General features: G+C 39.8%; 1 protein-coding gene across 2 annotated transcripts in view; it reads left to right on the top strand.

Moving 5' to 3' along the window:
- USP48 (ubiquitin specific peptidase 48) overlaps positions 1-21,101 on the top strand; it is a 173,943-nt gene that overhangs the window by 75,028 nt on the left and 77,814 nt on the right. For both annotated transcript variants that reach the window (XM_033921536.1, XM_033921537.1), the window contains exons 12-13: positions 10,739-10,939; positions 17,017-17,131. In XM_033921536.1, the coding sequence (XP_033777427.1) occupies positions 10,739-10,939; positions 17,017-17,131 (316 nt within the window). The remainder of the gene's footprint in view (positions 1-10,738; positions 10,940-17,016; positions 17,132-21,101) is intronic.

The following is a 21,101-nucleotide window of genomic DNA, read 5'->3' as shown; positions in this document are numbered from 1 at the left end:
AGGGAGGGTGGGAGGCTGGTGAGAGCCTCAGGCACACTGAGAGCAATATCTATGAATTAAAAATAATTTGATTCTCCAGGTTCTTGTTCTCCCTCTTCCTATCTTGGCTCCATTAACCCATATTTCTCCTAAAAACTCTCTTCCTCAAATACTCTCCCCCCCAACCATTCTCTACTCCCTCCAACTTCTCCCAGTTAGCTACCATTATACTGTCCCAAATTCCTCTAAATTGGATCTCTCCCTAGTTTAATACCCCCGACCTTTCCCAGAGCACTACCATAGGCATTTCCTTTGGGACAGTTGTTTTGTTTATCAGCATCATGTGGATCTTGGTGAGCATGATCTGCATAGTGTCCAGACTTAAGAACCTAAGAATAGCCATACTGAGTCAGACCAATGGTCCATCAAGCCCAGTAGCCCGTTCTTATGGTGGCCAATCCAGGTCACTAGTACCTGGCCAAAACCCAAGGAGTAGCAATATTCCATTCTACCAATCCAGTACAAGCAGTGGCTTCCCCCATGTCTTTCTCAGTAGTAGATTATGGAGTATAGGAGTTTGTATCTGTATAACTCAAGCTTCTGAGAGCCACACAGTCCTGAAGGTAAATAGTGCAGTTGTTACAGTGCCATCAGTAAGCCTCTGGATATGGGAGAGGTCAGGTATATGTTGAGGGAAGAGAGCTAGAGAGCCACACCTGGGGGCCACTTGGGATGACACTACCGTTATAAACCATAAAACTGTACTGCTTTGTCACTTGTGACTACCTATCTACCTCTCCCTGTTTGTCTCACTAAGCCCCTACCTTTCTCCTTGTCTGTCATTGGAATGTTTTTAGGTTCCTCTTAAATATTCTGGCATTGTCATCTTTTGCTCATGCTTTCTTGACCTTAGGACAAAGGTTCTGGCATTCTAAAGTTTGTCAAAAAGTTTTAGTTTGTCCAATAAGAAAGGTGATATCTTATTTTCCTTTTATTTCTTATTTTTAGTTATTACGTTTAAAGTTGACTAATAGGACAAGTAGACTACTCGTAATTAATTTCACAGTAATGAGAAGATCTTATACGAGTAAGCCTGTGTTTACCTTTGTGAAAATGCTGTTATTGCCCCTTCTGTCCCTCCCCTTCCAGGTGCACGTATTTTCAGTTGCATGACCTACAACTTGTAACTATGTATTTGTAACTATGACCTAACTATTAATAACTGTACTGATCTACTTGTACTGGCAACTCTAATGAATGTCCCTGTCAAACTGCCCATTGTAATTTCTTGGGTAACTGACCCAACCTCTTGTAATGTAATCCAACCTTGAACTGAATAGGTAAAAGTGGAATAGAAAACTTGATTAACAAAACATGAAGAGTGGATGGAGATAAGTTGCACAGTTTATGGGCACTTTCATATTCACATTATGTACACAAGCCAAATTTTTAAAGGAAATTGCAAGATATTTCTATTTGAAGAGAGCTTGCCAACTTGTGTTGCAGAGCTCCCTGGAGAGTATGAAAATTGCCATCTAAACGTACAATAGTAATGCTTTTGATATGCAGAACCAGACTATTAATTTAGCTTGATGTTTTGGTTTTCAGTTCTTCTAAAGCAAATTCTGGTGCAATTTGTCTAGGAGTCCTGACGATAGGTGATATTCTCATACTCACGAGTTGATTACAGAAGGAAGAAATTTGCATTCTTGAGCCTCTGCTACCTTTTCCAGTGCTTTCCTTCTGCAGTTGAATTGAGATGTGATTCTGATCTGCTCTCCTCTGATATTATTTTTGGGTTCGAGTTCATAAGAACATAAGAATTGCCGCTGCTGAGTCAGACCAGAGGTTCATCGTGCCCAGCAATTTGCTCACGGGGCAGCCCTTAGGTCAAAGACCAGTGCCCTAACTGAGATTAGCCTTACCTGCATACATTCTGGTTCAGCAGGAACTTGTCTAACTTTGTCTTGAATCCCTGGAGGGTGTTTTCACCTATAACAGACTCCGGAAGAGCGTTCCAGTTTTCTACCACTCTCTGGGTGAAGAAGAATTTCCTTACGTTTGTACAGAATCTATCTCTTTTTAACTTTAGAGAGTGCCCTCTTGTTCTCTCTACCTTGGAGAGGGTGAACAACCTGTCTTTATCTACTAAGGGCTCCTTTTACAAAGCCGCGACTTTTCATCACACGCTAACCCCTGCGCTGGCCAAAAATTACCGCCTGCTCAAGAGGAGGCGGTAGCGGCTAGCGCGTCCGGCAGTTTAGCGCGCGCTATTATGCGCATTAAATGGCTAGTGCGCCTTTGTAAAAGGAGCCCTAAGTCTATTCCCTTCATTATCTTGAATGTTTCGATCATGTCCCCTCTGTCTCCTCTTTTCAAGGGAGAAGAGGCCCAGTTTCTCTAATCTCTTACTGTACGGCAACTCCTCCAGCCCTTTAACCATTTTAGTCGCTCTTCTCTGAACCCTTTCGAGTAGGACGCAGTACTCCAGGTGAGGGCGTACCATGGCCCGGTACAGCGTCATAATAACCTTCTCCGATTTGTTCGTGACCCTCTTCTTAATCATTCCTAACATTCTGTTCGTCCTTTTCGCTGCTGCCATGATTGCGCAGACGGTTTCATTGACTTGTCAACCAGTACTCCCAAGTCTCTTTCCTGGGGGGGGGGGTGTCTCTCCAAGTACTGCACTGGGGACCCCTTGTCCGAGGAAAAGAACCCCTCCAAAGTCTTAGGATGGATCATGGGCAAAGTGCAGGTGTGTGGAAACTGAAGAGCCCAAGAAATGGCAACATGAAGCCCAGAAGGGTGCCCCCGGTGTTCTTAGTCAGGGATTTACCCCAGATTTTGTCAGTTTGTTGTATAAAGTTTACTTAAACTGTTGGGTCGAAAGGACAATGCTATACGCACAAAGAGATGTCCTCTCCAAATATATCTTTTTCAGCAGAAATTTCTAAGCAGGAGTCAGAGGAACAGTCTGATAATGAATGAGGGGACTGGAAGTCAGTTTATACACCTTTATTGTGCCAGAGTGAATTGTCCCTTCTGGGGAATTCTTGATGCAAACAGAGACTTGGAGTCCAGGAGACTATAGTCCCTCTTGAGCAAGGGAGAAGAACCAACAGTACGCCACTTATTTAAAGTGTGGGTGTTGCTGGAGCTTATCCAAGAGGCACTGTGAAAGTTAAACTTGGAGTCTACACAGACTGCGATGGCGCAGTGCTCGATAATGAGTGCTTCACAAGCACAGACTTCATTTTTTCTTTCACATCCGGATCTTACTGCCTAATTATGGAGCATTGGGATATCCTGGAGTGCTCCTTAAGGGGAGCTAAGACCATGACAAGGCTGTATCCCATGGCTCCTGAATTTCAGAAGTTATTTGTCCAGGCTAAGGTGGACTTGCTAGTAGCTCAGGTTACCAAACGGACTTCCCTTCCCAGTGAGGGGGGTGTAGTCTTGAAGGATGTGCAGGACAGCAGAGTGGAAGTGGTCCTCAAACATCAGTTTGTAGCCTTAACCTTGTGAGTTAAGGTGACATGTCTTGTAACATGGGCATGTTATACCAGAGTCTGTCATATTGCAAGCATGGACGATGAGGTGTATTTGCAACTAATCATTGCAGGGATTGACTATATGTGGTGGATGCCCTGGATGACAACTTCAGAGTCTTGAGCAAGGTCTCAGATTATTCCATCTCTACCCGCAGAATGCTTTGGATCCAACAATGGGCAGGATATTCAGCCTCTAAAACTACCTTAAGCAGACTCCCCTTTAAGGAGCAGATGCGCTTTGGAGAGGGTTTAGATCAGGGGTGCCAACACTTTTTTGGCTTGTGAGCTACTTTTAAAATGACCAAGTCAAAATGATTAACAGCAATAAAAATTAAACACAAAGCACTCTGTACACAGAGAAAATGTTAATCATCATTTATATTCAGGTTTTTTGAAAGAGGTCAAGGCAGATAACTTTAAAATATGCAATGTCGAGAATCAGGAAAGGGGGGGAATGGCCAAGATGGCGGCACTGACCAAGCGTTGAGAACGAGCTCACGTGGCTGTCAGCATTCCTCTTTCCTAGGAGCAGTTATGCCGCATAAATGAAAAAGTTTGGTTAAGGTGCTTTTTTCCTCGACGCCAACACCACCTATTTGTCAGCAGACGATAGAGCAATTATTGCTCGGTATCTGCATTAAGTCTGGCGAAACCAGCCCCGTGTTGGGAATAGGTAAAGAAGGCCTTATCTCACAGGGGCATGAAATCTCCCTTTTGTCACTTCAAATGGAACCACCTCCTTGTCTGGCGGATACAAACACCCTGGAGGCGGGAGCTAGCAGTGTTGCCGAGGTCACACCTGGAGTTCCTGCAGAGGAAGCAGTCGGGGCAGATGAGCTTCTGCCGATGGGAACCAGCATTGGAGAGAGAAACTCCTCCAACGAGGTGACTTTATCAGCAATTTGGCAAATGCTTCAGAAGTTGGATAAAGCTGCAGTTAAAACATCAGAAGCTGCTTCGAAGACATCAGAGGAGGTAAAAATTTTGGCTGGTAAAATCGATGATATTTCAAGAGCCTTGGAACATTCTAATGCAGAAATGAAAAACTATAGTAAATGTTCAATCGGAAGTTCAAGTTTTAAAAGCCTTTAAAGCAGCTGCGATTAAAGATAATACTATGTTTCAAAGAAAAATAGAAAACATTGAGAATTTTAATCGCAGACTCAATGCCAGAATTTTTAACTTCCCCAAAGTACCCGGGATTTCAGCATATGAGATGTTTAAGAGATATTTGGTGGAAATATTAAAATATTCATCAGACCATATTCCTCCATTAAATAAAATATATTATCTTCCACAGACCACTAGAGCTCAGGAAACATTGGAGGAAGTTAATCCAGATACACCACAATTGGATGTTAATAACATACCTGCTATTTTGGAAGAGTCTATTTCTGACTCTTCATTGACACTTCTGATTTCATTTATTTTTCAACAGGACTTGGATTCCTTTATGAAACTTTATTTCCGCTTATCAAAAGAACTGTTTTATGGTAAAAAGATATGGGTATTCCTGGATGTAACTAAGGTTATCCAGGAAAAAAAGAAACAATTTGAGACAGGAGACCAAGGCCCTAGGGGCATCTTTTTTACTGGCGTACCCTTGTAAGTGCGTAGTAAAATTTGCTCAGGTTAAGTATATCTTTTTTCAGCCAGAGCAGCTAAGATCATTTCTGGAGCTAAAGAAAATTGCTGTTGTTTAGTAGAATTTTATATAAATGCAGAATATGTTATAGCCTTTCCTTTGTGTTTAACTTCTTAATGTTACCTGCCTTACACTCCTCTTTGATTTTTTTTGTGGTCTAAGGAAGCGAGCATTTTATTTCTACTTTCTTTTATATATATAAAAATGATGTTTAACATTTACTCCTGCTGTATTTCCTTAGCAAGAATGTTAGTTTCTTGTAATGTATTGAAAATTTCAATAAATAAATAATTTAAAAAAAATTGCAATGTCACCTCAGTAACAACTATACAAAAATAGACAAATATAACCCCCCCCCCCTTTTTTTACTAAACCACAAAAGTGTTTTTTTAGTGCAGGAAGCTGCGCTGAATGCTCAGCACTGCTCCTGACGCTCATAGGAACTCTATGAGCGTCAGGAGCTGTGTAGGGCATTCAGCGCAGCTCCCTGCACTAAAAAATGCTATCGCAGTTTAGTAAAAGAGGGCCATAGTGCAAAATGTAGACAGCAGATATAAATTCTCAAAACGGACACATTTTGATCACTAAATTGAAAATAAAATCATTTTTCCTACCTTTGCTGTCTGGTAATTTCATGAGTCTCTGGTTGCATTTTCTTCTTCTGATTGTAAATCCAATATTTATTTATTTCTGCCTCCTGCATGTTTCCTCTCCTCCAGACCTCATTCCATTCCCCAACCAACATCTCTCACTGTCCCTCCATGAGTCCAACTTTTTCTTCCTCTCTCCCTGCCTACCCCCTGCCACCCGACACACTCCATTCCCTCCCCCAACTTTTTCTTTCTTTCTCTCTCCCTGCTTTCTCTCCCTGCCTGCCCCCCCCAAGCCACTGCCGCCGATTTCTCCATGCTTCCCCCCTGATGCCGCCGCAGCAATAGCGCTAGGTGTGTGCAGCAACTGCACAACGGCTGGCCCACAAACCTTCCACCCGATGTCAATTCTGACGGAGAGGAAGTTCCGGGCTAGCCAATCGCTGCCTGGCTGGCACGAAACTTCCTCTCCATGTGCCTGGCCCTTCCTTGAGGCAGCTTCAGCGGGGAGCAGGGAGAGAATCGAGGCTCTGCGATCAACTCACATAGCCTCTGTGATCTACCTGTAGATCGCGATAGACGTTTTGGGCACCCCTGGTTTAGATGATCTTGCGGCCAGTCTGACTGATCATTGTCCAAGACACTTCCGGACAGTTGGCCTCGGAATTTTCAAGGGTCTATTCTAAATAATTTTTGTGGCTCCAGGTGCTTTCACCAGTACTCTGGAGCAGTGGTTCCCAACCCTGTCCTGGAGGAACACCAGGCCAATTGGGTTTTCAGGCTAGCCCTAATGAATATGCATGAAGCAAATTTGCATGCCTATCACTTCCATCATATGCAAATCTCTCTCATGCATATTCATTAGGGCTAGCCTGAAAACCCGATTGGCCTGGTGTTCCTCCAGGACAGGGTTGGGAATCACTGCTCTGGAGGATTCTCCTCCCAAAGTTGTGGCGCAGGGTTCCAGATAAAGGTATGATAATTCTGGACTTACCCAGTCCTTCAGACCATGTACTTCTGCGGCCTCTTAGAAGTCCCAGTGACACCAGGACTGTAGCCAGGCTTCCACAGGAAGGCTAACAGAGTTCTGGGAGGTGTGGGTGCATATAATCTCGGACTGCTGGGTGCTTGACATATCCGAGATGGATACCAACTCAAATTCAGCTACCCCATTGGATCATTTTGTGGATTCATCGGCTGGGTAGCCAGAAAAAGTGGTCAATCTGAGCTGCAGTGGACAGGCTGCTAGCCATTTGAGTCATAAAACCTATTCTGCCTACAGAATCAGGTCATATTGTCCAAAAAAGATTCAGAAGACTGGAGACTGATCATATATTTGAAGTCAGTCAATGCAGCCTTGAAGGTGCCACATTTCCGAATTTAAACCATTTGTCAGTCATTACTGGCCACCTTGGATGTGACGGAAACCTACCTCCATATTCTGATTTATTCGGCTCACAGGAGATTCTTGAAATTCCTTTGGCTAGGGAGACATTGAGCTGGCAACAGCGCCTTGCCCATTTCACCAAGGTAATTGTGGCGGTGGCCATTCAGGGACATCCCTATTTGGACGATTGGTTGATCAAGGCCCTAACCAAATTTGAAGGAGAATGCGGTGATTCAAGTGGTCTAGATGTTGCAGGATCTGGGTTGAATCATCAGTTTCTGCAAGAGTCACTTGGAGCTGGTTCAACAATATACTTCTTCATCAAGGTAGAGGGCTGAGTCTTTTTTCCTGAGTTACACAAATGGAAGCTTATGAAACAGATCTCAGACTTCTTGATAAGGCCAGCACCTATGGTATAGCACTGTCTCCAGATATTAGGTTCCATGACAAGTGACCGTAGAAGTGATCCCTTTGGCAGGGGCTCATATACACCCCTTCCAACATGCTGTGTTGTCCCTCTGGCCTCCACAGAGGGATTTGCTTTGGAAGCCACTGGAATGGATGGTAGAAGTTTGGTGGAACTTACTGTGGTGGCTGAGACCAGAGTCTCTGGCATGAGGGGTGCCGCTTTGCATCTCCTTTTGGGTGATTTTAATGACCGAGGCCAGTCTCTATGGCTGGAGAGGACATTGTTGCGAGCATGTAGTCCAAAGCCAATGGACTCTTTAGTAGAAGAAGTGGTCCATAAATGGTTTGAGCTCCAGGTCATTTGGCTCACCTTTTAAACTGGAGAAACATCTGGAAGGAATAGCGGTTAGATTGCTGTGGCATTGTCTGAAAACAATGTCTTATGCCAGTCGACAGGGACCAGAAATGCTCCTCTGAGACTGGAGGCTAAGCTGCTATTCAGTTGGGCAGAGATCCATCTGAAAGCCATATCAGCAGCCCATGTGGTGGGGGTAGACAGTGTGCAAGCTGACTACCTCAGCAAGATGACCTTAAACCTGGGGGAGTGGTCACTGTCCCAGAGGGCATTCAACTGCATAGTGTGACACTGGGGGAATCCGATGATTGACCACATGGTGATGGTCAAGAAAGTGGCTCGATTTTCTTTTCTTTTCTTTTTTTTCAGCAGAAGAGACGAGCCGAGCCAGGAAGAGATGGCTAAGAGAGAGAGGAAGAGATAATGGTTACTGCGGATGGACAGACTGGATAGGCCATTTGGCCTTTATCTGCTATCATGTTTCTATGTCCTGGTCCAATCTTGGCCAATGCAAGGTCTGCTGTATATGTTTCCCCTGTGGTCCAGGATAGACCAGGTCATCTGATGGATAACGAATCAGTCTGGATGAGTAATTCTGGTGGCCTCAGCTTGGCTGCATCGACTGTGGTTGTAGGGTCTTGGTGTGTCTGCAAAAGGACAAGGATCTCAAGCTTCCGGTGCAAACGGATCTCCTGTCTTGGGGTCCAATTCCCTAGAAAATCCTGAGTGCTATGGCCTTACTGCATGACTCTTGAGTGCACAGCCCTAGTTTGGAAAGACTATTCAGAGGTAGCTATTGCTACTTTCCTTAGAGCCAAGAAACCAGCTACCATTGCTCATGAGTCTTTCATTTGAAAGGAAACTCTGCAATGAGAGGGCATGGGATGAAATTAAGAGGTGATAGGCTCCAGAGTAATCTAAGGAAATACTTTTTTACAGAAAGGGTGGTAGATGCATGGAACAGTCTCCCAGAAGAGGTGGTGGAAACAGATTGTGTGTGAATTAAAAAGGGCCTGGGATAGGCAAGTGGGATCTCTCTGAGAGAGAAAGAGATAATGGTTACTACGGATGGGCAGGTTAGATGGGCCATTTGGCCTTTATCTGCCATCATGTTTTTATGTACTGAAACCTGGAGATTGTTTCAGCAGTGGTTTACGACAGATCAAGTAGATCCTGTAAAAGCTCTGGTGTCTGTGGTTTTGGTTTTCCTACAGGCTGGCCTGGAAGAGGGATTGTTAATAGGTTCCCTCAAAGTAGAAGTTGGAGGTCTCTTGTGTTCAGAGCCAGGGTTCCTTGGCTTAGCATCTGGATATAACCAGATTGTTAAAGAGGGTACTCAGGTTGAGACCCCAGGTAAGACAGCAATTTCCCTCATGGAACTTTAACATTGTCCTGAGAGACCCCAGCAAGGTATATTTTTGAGCCTTTGCAGGAGACATCCCTGCTGAATATGACAGTGAAGACAATTTTTCTGGTAGATTTCGTCTCCATGAGGAGAGTCTTGGAAATACAGGCACTTCCGTGCAGGGAACTGTTCCTCAGATTTACAGAAGTGGTTGTTTGTCTTCATACTGTCTCTTCATTTTTGCTGAAGATGGTGTCAACATTCCATGTTAGTCAGGAAATCAGGTTACCCTCTTTCCAGATTAAGGGTTCCAGGAAGAAGGGCAAGGTTTTGAAATTGCTGGATGTATGGAGAAGTCGTCTTCAATACCTAGAAGTAACCAATGATTTTCATCTTTCAGATCAATTTGTTGCCTTAACCAATGTTGCTAGACAGGCCAGGATATAAGGTGACCATTTCCAAATCGATTCAGTTGGCGATCTCGTTGACATACATTGGCTGTGGTAAGCAGGCGCCAGTTTCTTTGAGAGTGCACTCTACTAGACAAGTGACGTATTTATGGCTGGAGACGCAGGAAATTCCTCCTGAAGAAATTTGCAGAGCAGCTTATGTGATCCATCCTCTATACTTTTACAAAGTTTTATAGTGTATATGTGGCAGCATGAGCAGATACTGCCTTTTGGTTTTCGGTTTTAAGGGCAGGCTCATCTGTCCCACTCCACACTCAGGAGTTTGCTTAAGTGTGTTACCTGTCTTCAGGACTTCTAGACACATTGCACCAGAATGGAAGATTAGGTTCTTTTTTCGATAATCTTCTTTCTGGTAGATGTGTCTAGTTGTCCTGACATCCCGCCCTGTCAGAATTTGTCTGCTTACTGTCTCGGATAGCGTGTATGCCCACAGCTGGAGATCTTCTTCTGCCAGTTGATATAAAGAGTATAATATCGAACATAAAAGTGAGTCTTTCAGAGCTCCATAAGTGTTATTGCTGGTTGCAGTTTGACAGGTGGGTTGTTTGTGTGCTTTGTGGACATTTCTTGTTTTTTATGGTAGCCTGGTCTTTTGCTTCTGCTTTTGGGACCGCAGTTGTTACAGTGGGTCCCTTCAGTGGCTTTGTGGATTGTACATATTGATTAACTTTGTTCAATTTTATCTTACAGAGGAAAACAAAAATGTATTATCGGGGACATTCCCTGTACCCCTCCTTTCTATTTCTTATGTAGTAGTGATAATCGATTGCTTTGGTACAAACTGAAGGGGCACTACAGCACTGGAGAAGAAGGTGGAGCTGAAGAATATAAATTTCATCCTTCTGCAATCAACTCGCGAGTAAAGGAATATCACCTATTGTCAGGACTCCTATACACCTCTACTAGAAAGAAGATTATCGAGGTAAGAACCTAATCTTCTGTTATAACAGCTTCTGCTGTGATGGCATACTTAGAATTGTTACATATATCTTTGCCATTTTTTTCTAGATGTTCCATATGAGTTTATCTCTCTTGAATGGCTGCAGAAATGGCTGGATGAATCCACACCTACTAAACCCATCGATAACTCCAAATGCCTTTGTTCTCATGGCAAACTGCACCCTGATAAAATTTCGATTATGAAGAGAATATCAGAGTTTGCAGCTGATACTTTCTACAGCAGATATGGAGGTGGTCCCAGACTAAATGGTAAGAATAGATTTTTTCCTAGAGATTCCGTATTTGTTATGCTATACTTCAAGCAAGATAACCACAGTAGATTCTCAGTATATTTAATGTCTGTTTGATTACTATTTATTTAAAAAAATTATATACTACCTAAATATGTAGGCAGCTTACCATTAATATATAAAAATAATTAAAAACAATACATAAACTTATGGAATCAATTATTTTAAACTTATGGAATCAATTATTGCCAGCCAACTCTCAAGATACCTGGAAATGTTTTCCATCCTTTTACCTTTCCAGCATGGATTCTGCCTGAATTTCAGCACAGAAACCCTTTTGGTCTCACTCCTTTCTAAGATCCAGCAGTTACAATCTTGTAAGAAACGAGCTATCTTACTTCAGTTCGATTTGTCTGCATCTTTTGACGTAGTCAATCATAATATTCTGCATTACCTGCTCTCAGACATTGGCCTTGATCAGACTGTCTTGGACTGGTTTGATAAATTTCTGTCCTCCTGTTCTTACTCAGTTAATATGGAAGAATATAATTCAAAATCTTGGAGAGCCCTTTGTGGTGTTCCCCAGGGCTCCCCATTGTTTCCAATCTTATTTAACATCTACATGAGTACTTCGAAATACTATGACTTGAATATTCGGGAAACTGTTAATGTACGCTGATGACGTCTTCATATTACTTGAGGTTGATCCAGATCTTGTTAATCTAACACCCAATTTTATCTATTGCATTGCTAAGCTTCGGTCCTGGGCAATGATGGTCCAGATGAAATTGAATGCTGCTAAGACCAAACTCCTATGGATCGGTCCAAAGTTAGACTCTTTTCCCTCAGCTGTGACCTTAGACTCTGAAGAATCTCTGAAAATTGAGTTTTCCTCACTAATATTGGGTATTGTTATTGATTCATCTCTTACATTTAAGGATCAGCTAAATTCTCTTGTTAAAAAGTATTTCTTTAGTCTCCGTATCCTGAGAAGAGTGAGAGCGCTCTTTCATCAGCAACATTTCTCTGTATTGGTTCAGTCAATTATCTTGCCAAAGTTAGATTATTGGAACTCAATGTACCTGGGTCTCTCAAAGGTCAGTCTGCAAAGACTTCAATTGATTCAGAGCACTGCTGCCAATCTCATTTTTGGTAAAAGTAAATTTGATCACGTAATCCCATTGCTCAAAGAATTACATTGGCTTCCAGTGTATCTTAGAGTTCAATTTAAGTGCATTTGTATTGCATTTAAAATTTTTATTACTTTGGTTCCTTTAGATTGGAATGTACACAGATCTCATCTCGCTAGGAGTTCAAATAAATGAAAACTTACATTTCCTTCCCTTGGGGATAAAAAGAGAACTTTCAAGAGATTAAGCCACTGTTTCATTTTCAAACTAACTGAGCTCTGGAATGAGTAGTCTAGGCCCATTTATTTTATTTCGGAAAGCTCTGAAACCTTTCTTGTTTGCTAAACACTTTGGAAACTCTAGATTACATTCTTCGTTTATATTTATATACTATACTTATATTATTGTAAACCGAGTCGAGCACCTTTTGGTTGAAGAGCCGGTCTATAAAATTAAGGTTTAGTTTAGTTAGTTTATATATCTAACAAAAATACTGCTACTCGTACTGCTGATCATATTATTCATATAAATGCATCAACAAATAATTATAGCCTCAATTCTCAAAAATCTCTGATCTTACATAAACTGTTGATCATATTCAATTCATTCACAATAGCATGTAACACCTGATAAATCAGAAGTGTTTCAATCCAAATTAAAAAATGTGTGCATTAAACCAAAATTGCACCCATTTCAGTTCATTTATATCAACAAATTTTATGCTGAGAATCAGTTACATACTGGAATCTGCCTTTGAAAAAACAGCAGCCAAGTTCTTAATTAGTAAAATGTTTTGTTCCCTATATGTAACATAGGCAAACTGCACTTGTTGCTTTTGAACTGGAATTTCACTGGTTTGCTAGGCTCAAGGAACTATTTATAACATAACATAAGAATTTATTTCTAGACCGCCATTACTGTAAAGTTCAATGCAGTTTATAAAAACTAGTTTTGATACATAAATCAAAATGAAAAAGATATTAGTACTAAGAGCTAGTAAATTGAATAAATAAGAAAGTCTTGAGTTGTTTCCTGTAATGAAGGTAAGAAATGGAAACTGACTAAATGCTAAGTTTCTTGAATTTCATACACTTTTGCATTACATTCGATGGAATTTTAGCATGCAAATCAGAATTTGTGCAAGTAAGCCAGTTGATTCAGCTAAGTGTTAGGACTTCTTGAAATCTGATTTTAGTAGTTAAAGTAGCAGAGGTCAAAACAGATTTGTAGGACATCCCTGGTGTCGGCGTTGCTCTACACGAAAAGATTAGCATATCTTAAGCTAAGGAGAGCACTCTGATGATTTTACAGCCAAAAACATGTAAACTGATAAAAGCATTTGAAGAAATATAATTCTTTTGTTGCTATGGATGGTTTTCATTGAGCTATGTATTGTAGGCATGGAGATTAGTATGTGGAGAAGTTCAATGTTGAAATAGCAGTAGCAAAAAGAAAACAAATTCCAGTGAAATAGGTGTGTCATTCTGGATAACAGAGAAATATGATGGCAAATAAAAGCCAAATGGCCCACCTAGTCTGCCCATATGCAGTAACCATTATCTCTTTTTTTCTCTAGGACAGAATTCTTCAACCTTTTTACACCTATGGACCAGCAGAAATAAAAGAATTATTTTGTAGACCGGCATCGGTCTGCAGACCGGTGGTTGAAGAACACTGGGCTAAGTCGAGGGCCAGACCCTGCCCATCTCTACCCAATTTCCACCCCAGACCCTGCCCCTATAGTCCTAATTGTAACACTATTTTTTCCATTCATTTTTCATATATACACACAATATAATCTTATTAACAATACATTGATCGCACCGTGGACCGGCAGTTGAAGAACACAGTTTTGGGCCTGATGCGCATGCCAGCTGGCATGTGGACCGGCAGGAAATTTCTGTGGACCGGCACTGGTTCATGGACTGGTGGTTGAAGAACACTGCTCTAGGAGATCTCGCGTGCCCACATGTCTAGCCCACATGTCTGTCCATGCAAATTTTCTTATCACCTTCATATTAGTACTGTGGTTCAATGCTGTTTTCACCGGTTAAGAATAATCAGATCTCTCTCCAAGCTTCTGGATGCTGCCTCTCTGAACATCCTAATCCATTCCCTTGTTATTTCATATTTAGACTATTATAATGCCCTTTTTAAAGGCGTAACAAAAAAAGAACCAAGGCAACTTCAGATTGTGCAGAACACTGCTGTAAAGATAATTTTTAATGCAAAGAAATACGATCACGTCTCCCCCTTCGTGCAAAAAGCATACTGATTACCCTTCGAACACCGAATAAGTTACAAAATTCTTCCCTTAACCTTTAAAACCCACTTAAGTAATTAGCCTGAATTCATTGATAAAACTCCTCATTCCATATAGCCCATCTAGATCTCTCTGCTCTATAGCCCCAAATCTCCTTAATATTCCATCCTTAAAACATATCAACACTTTGAAATCTAATAATTTTTCAGTGATGGCACCTTCCCTCTGGAACTCCATTCCCATTTACATAAGGGAAGAAACTTAGTTAGGTCCTTTTAAGGCAAAGTTGAAAACTTTCTTATTTTTTTAGACACTTTTAATAAATAACTGCCCTCATAAGGGTAAATCCTCAATTTTGCTTTCAATTAACCCTCCTCCCTATTGTTTTTTTCCTTATTTGTTCTTTCCTTTACAAATTGTAGTTCTATGGGGGTTAGCGCCCAAGAAAAGTATCTGGGATCTTATTGTAGACAATACGATGAAACCTTCCACCCAATGTGCGGTGGTGGCCAAAAATGCAAACAGAATGCTAGGAATTATTAAAAAAGGGATGGTTAACAAGACTAAGAATGTTATAATTTCCCTGTATTGCTCCATGGTGCAACCTCATTTGGTGTATTGCGTTCAATTCTGGTCTCCTTAGCTCAAGAAAGATATAGTGGCACTAGAAAAGGTTCAAAGAAGAGCTTCCAAGATGGTCAAGAGGATGGAACTCTTCTCGTATGAGGAAAGACTAAAACGGTTAGGGCTCTTCAGGGGAGTTAGGGCTTCTGAGGGGAGATATGATTGAAACTAAACTAAGCCTTAAGTTTATGATTTACAGGAACTTTATACGGGTATATACGGTATGTTTAACCTGTAACCCGTTCTGAGCTCTTTATTGACAATGGGATAGAAAACAAATTAAATAATACCTGCAGCGGTCATAGAGACAGATATGTACTGTTTCATGCAGATATTTGGGATGTGGAAGGGAGGGGCCATATTTTCATCCCTCCAGTGGTCATCTGGTCAGTTTGGGTACATTTTTGGCCCTTATCCATTTTAAAAACAGGTGTATCCCAAAAAGTCCAAATTATGCCCTAGACGTTTTGTAAAATGTTTATCGCTGTAAAATGTCCAAGTGCTAATCCCATCCAAAACATGTCTCTAACATGTCCCCTTAAGATTTAAATGCAGTGGAGACAAAATGATCAGAAAGATGGCTAAATAGTCAGTTTTGAAAATGCCTACTTGGATGTTTTGACTAGTAAGACATCCAAGTGACAGTTTATGCCGTTTTTTGGACAGCTATCTTTTTTTGAAGATGAGTCAATTAGAGGCCTTAATATGTATACATTGGAAGAAAGATGGGAGAGAGGGGATATAATAGAGACATTTAAATATCTCCATATCGTTTATGTACAGGAGTGAGAGGGCATAAAATGAGATTAAGAGGTGTTAGGCTCAGGAATAATTTAAGGAAATACAATAGTCTCTTGGTAGAGGTAGTGGAAACATTGGCTTTGTCTGAATTCAAGAAGGCGTGGGATAGGCCTATGGGATCTCTTAGGGCATGGGTGGAAAACAAGGCCGCAATCCTGTCAGGTTTTCAGGATTTCCCCAATGAATATGCATGAGATCTATGTGCATATAGTGGAGGCAGTGCATATTCATTGGGGAAATCCTGAAAACCTGAATGGATTATGGCCCTCATTTGTCACCCCTGTCTTAGGAAGAGGAAGAGACATATTTGTCCCCCCCAAAAGTTGTATGAATTTTAGCTATGTACATCGCTTTGAAATTTGATTAAGCAATTCATCAAATCTTAAATAAACTTGGACACTTAGAAACATGGGCAGACTAAACAGGCCATTTGGCCTTTATCTGTCATCATATTTCTCTATTTCTATCTTAAGACATTGCAACCCTCATTCAAAATAAGTGTAAGAAATGACTGGCACTGAAGAAAAACATATTTTTTTCCCCATCCAAAAGTTTCACAATGTGATACAAAGAAAATTTCTACCTCCAGTACTGGAATTGTTCCAACAAATTTCCTGCCAGAATTTAAATTTGTGATCCATTAACTTGCCTGCCTCAATTTGTCACCAAAAATCTCTCACCATCTTAAGGATCCTGTTTATTTCAAACCCCAGTCAGGTTTGAGAACCCGCTGTATAAAGTCAAAGTGCAGAGTGCAGACCTCACAGATCACCCTGAAAAAACCCCACGGTATGATAGCTGAGACTTTGGTTTTACTTAACCTAGATTTGGCAAGATTTGGACAATTGCAACAATCGTGATGTCAGTTTCAGTAGCTCAAGAGAACAGAGAACATTTATGTACCCTGATTCAGCACCTATTCTGTTGCTACTTCTCCTGCCCTTCCCCTTTTCCACAATTCCATTTTGTCTAGAAATTAAACTGTTTGCATGAAATTCTGAAAGGCTAAATATTGAATGGAGTTTGTGGATTGAATTACCTTCTCACTTTGTTCTTAATCCACAAGGTGATTGAGGCACATAGTTGAGGTTAAGAAGCTATCTTAGCTATTGCCCATGCTAGATAATTCTGGGAATAATTGGAATTCTTCTTGTGGTCAATCTGAAGAGTTTTATAAGTTTCAGATTCCCAAAAAATTAGAAAAATATTGCATTCAGTTTTAATGAAAAACTATTTTTGATGATCTCCTGATTGGATATGTGTGTTCTTACCCTACAGCTGAAGCACTTTGTAAAGAATGTGTAGTAGAGCGATGTCGCGTATTACGAATGAAGAATCAGTTGAACGAAGACTATAAAATTATTTCAAATTTGGTGAAAGTTACATTACATAGGTATGTGTTTGTTTGTTTATTTAGTTCTTGATAGGAAAGATGAAAAAGGGAAAGTAAGAGAAGGAGACTAAGATGTAGGCCAAGATGGTCTAAGTTCAGCCCTCAAGGGCTACAAACAGGCAAGGTTTTCAGGATATCCTGATGAATATATGAGAGATTTGAATGCCCAATACACACCCATTATTTGCAGATCTTTCATATGCATACTAATTAGGGATATCCTGGAAACCTGGTGTTCAGATGTAGTCCTCAAGTGCTGCAAATACAAGTGTGTCATGTGAGCTGAAGTTGAAAGGTGCAGCATTCTGGGGCAAATTCTATAAAGGACGTCTAATGTTAGGCGTCCAGAATGTGGCCGTCCATCGACTTAGGTGTCCAAATAAAGTGGATAATAAGGCCAATTAATGACTTTAACAAGCATTAATTGGAACTTAGACGTCCAAATGTTGGACGCGATTCTCAAAATAGACATCCACAATTTCATGGATGCCCATCAGGAAAAAGCCTCGCCTAACAAGATGGGCATGGCATGGATGTGGCTTTGAAATATATGTTCATGTACAGAATCGCATGCCGCTAATGCCTAAAATGTAGACGTTGCAAAACCAAGTCTACTTTTTTTTTTTTTTTAAATTTTTATTTATAAGTTTTCCATTCTTACAATATTTGAGTAATATAATATACAATAAAGTTTTTTTTTTACATATTTAAAATATTATCATTAATAATACATCGTATTTAAAATATATTATGATAAAGATTATACATTAGCATATAAAATATAATTCCCCTCCCCTTTTTATATAGTATATTTCCATTAATTAGTCAAATCCCACCCCATTCATATATAATTATTTATCATTGTGCTAAGAACTAATCATTAGAATATTTTGTCAATGGTTGCCAAATTTTGTTAAAATTAAGATGATTTCCCTGTTGTAACGCTATTATTTTTTCCATTTTATAAATATGACAAACAGAATTCCACCAGAACGTATAATTTAATTTGGTGTAATCTTTCCAATTTTGAGTAATTTGTTGCATGGCGACTCCTGTTAGTATTAGTAATAGCTTATTATTATTTGCTGAAATCGGACTCTTAGTTCTCATTGCAGTACCAAATAATATGGTGTCATACGAGAGTCCTACGTGATTCTCTAGTAACTTATTAATTTGGGGCCAAATTAAATTCCAAAATGCGTTTACATAGGGACAAAAAAAGATTAAATGATCTAACGTCCCTATTTCCAATTTACAATGCCAGCATCTATTAGATCTAGTACTATCTATTTTTTGCAGGCGCGTTGGGGTCCAGAAAACTCTATGTAATAAAAATAACCATGTTTGATTCATAGATGCTGACCTTGTAGATCTTAATCTCCAGGACCAAAATCGTGGCCATTGAGATTCAGAAATTGTCTGACCTATCTCAATACTCCAAATATCCCTAAGACCTGTTTTCTTTTTTTTATTTAAAAATCCATATATCAATTTGTACCATTTTGCGGCTTGGTGACCCAACAAATCCGTCTGGAAACATAGAACCTGTAGACTATATTGATTATTTAGATTTTTCCATTCAGGGAACCCTACCTGAATGGCCTGCTTCAATTGCATCCATTTAAAATATTGTGATTTATTTAATCCAAATTTATTTTGCAATTGTGAAAAACTAAGCAGTGAACCTTCTGATATGATATCATTCAATGTTCTTATTCCTGCATTTATCCATTGTTTCCAGACGATTTTAAATCCGCCAATTCTGATCCTGGAGTTTATCCATATTGATTGATTTAGAGATTTAGTAATAGGTTCAGGTGATAGATTACTAATATATCTCAATGTTTTCCAAGTGTCAAATATAATTCTGTGGTCTTTGTATCTTTTAGGCATTGTTATAGTTATTAACTGTTCTGGATATAAAGGGAACAGGAGCCGCCATTCTAAATATAGCCAATCTGGTACATTTTCTAGAAGCTCTGGGAGGATCCAATACATACCCTGTCTTAAGATATAGGCTTGATGATACCTATAAAAATTTGGAAAATTTACCCCCCCTTCCATAATTGGTCTTTGTAATGATACTAAAGCGATTCTTGATCTTTTCCCACACCAAACAAATTTTGTAAGAATATTGTTAAGTTTTTTATAAAATGACCCCTGAAAAAATATTGGAATCATACTCATTTGGTAACAAACCACAGGCAACATCATCATTTTAATTGTTTGAATTCTTCCCCACCAAGAAAGATGTAATGGATTCCATTGCTCACATATTTCTGTTATTTTTTTCAACCAAGTCTACTTTTGAGTGTGAGTTGGGTGCTAGGTAGACATGAGTTAGGTGGAAGTGACTTAGGTGTCAGGTCATATAGGTGAACAGGACTTTATTTTTTGGGCTAAAGAGGACTCCAGTTTGATGTAGAGGTCAAAATATGTTTAATAATGCATTACTTAAGCAAAGCACATAAAAATATATATATAGCATACTAAACTTCTATTTTGGGGGTAAAGAGGACTACTAATAGAAAAAGATGTTTAATAATGCATTACTCAAGCAAAGCACATAAAATATATATATACATACACACACACACAGATATACAGTCATGTGAAAAAATTTGGAAATGTTCACACATCGATGTCAAATGTTCACATATCGATATAAAATTCTTTTTTTTTAAATTTATCTCTGGAAAAGAAAGTGATGCAATTGCAGGTAAATGACATAGTTTTCCTTGATTTACTCATGAAACAAAAGATATCCACAAAAATGTGTATTCTAACGGAGGAATAAATTAGGACATCCTCAGCATATCCTCCCACTTAAAGTGGCTCAAATCACACACAAGTGTATCACATCAGGTGCACATGATTAGAACATTGTTACTCAGCATTTTGAAGGAGGTTTGCCCTACTTAAACCTCAGACATTTAGTTTGGTGTGCTCATGAGTGCTGCGGTGAGAGTGAACACCATGGTGAGATCAAAAGAGCTGTCTCAGGCCTTCAGAAAGAAGATTGTAGCAGCTTATAAGTCTGGTAAGGGATTTTAAAAGATCTTGAAAGAATTTGACATTAGCCATTCCACGGTCTGGAAAATAGTGTACAAGTGGAGGACTTTCCAAACAACTGCCAACATACCCAAGTCTGGCCGTCCAAGCAAGTTGACTCTCAGAGCAGACTGCAAGATGCTAAAAGAAGTCACCAAAAACCCTAAAATGTGCAAGTGGAAAAACAGTGGTCTAAGCTGAAAGGAGCAATAAAAATGGCTACTGACCTTTATGTGAGGAAAATAAATAAAAACAAGAATAAAACGAAACCAAAATGGTTCTCTAAACTTGTTACAGAGAAAATAAAGGCAAAAGAGCTGGCGTTTGTGAAATATAAAAATACCCAAGAAGAGGAGTACAGAAAGGACTACTAGGAGAAACTGACACGTCTGGCAAAAGCAGAAGAGCAAATGGCTAGGAATGTAAAAAAGGGAGACAAATTTTTTCAGATATATTAGTGAAAGGAAGAAGAAAAATGGAATTACAAGTCTAAAAGATGATATGTATTGATTTGTAGAGAATGATGAAAAAGCAAAAATGTTAAATACTTCTGTTCTGTGTTCACAGAAGAAGAGCCTGGAGAAAGATCGAGATTGTCAAAGTTATACACGAGAATAGAGTAGATACCATGCCGTTCACAGAAGAAAATGTTTATGAACAACTTGACAAAGAAAAATCCAAAGGGTCTGCAGTAAAAGGCGAACATCAAAATCAAAGAAAAGACTGCAGAGTGGAATGTACAAGGTGCAGGAATCTTTTATTAAAAATCTATGCAAAATTGTAATCCATAAAAATGGCTCTCATATTTCGGAGAAACTCTCCTTCCCCAGGGGTCTGGGATATCCGATGTATTCACATATAGAGAGTCATGCGAAGAACACCATTGTTGTATAAAATAATCAAAATTTGTTAATTGAAG

The sequence above is a fragment of the Geotrypetes seraphini genome, chromosome 15 (assembly GCF_902459505.1).
Source record: "Geotrypetes seraphini chromosome 15, aGeoSer1.1, whole genome shotgun sequence".
In the NCBI taxonomy this organism is placed as follows: Eukaryota; Metazoa; Chordata; class Amphibia; order Gymnophiona; family Dermophiidae; genus Geotrypetes; species Geotrypetes seraphini.
Note: the sequence above shows the minus strand (reverse complement) of the source record. Positions and strands in the feature narration are given on the sequence as shown.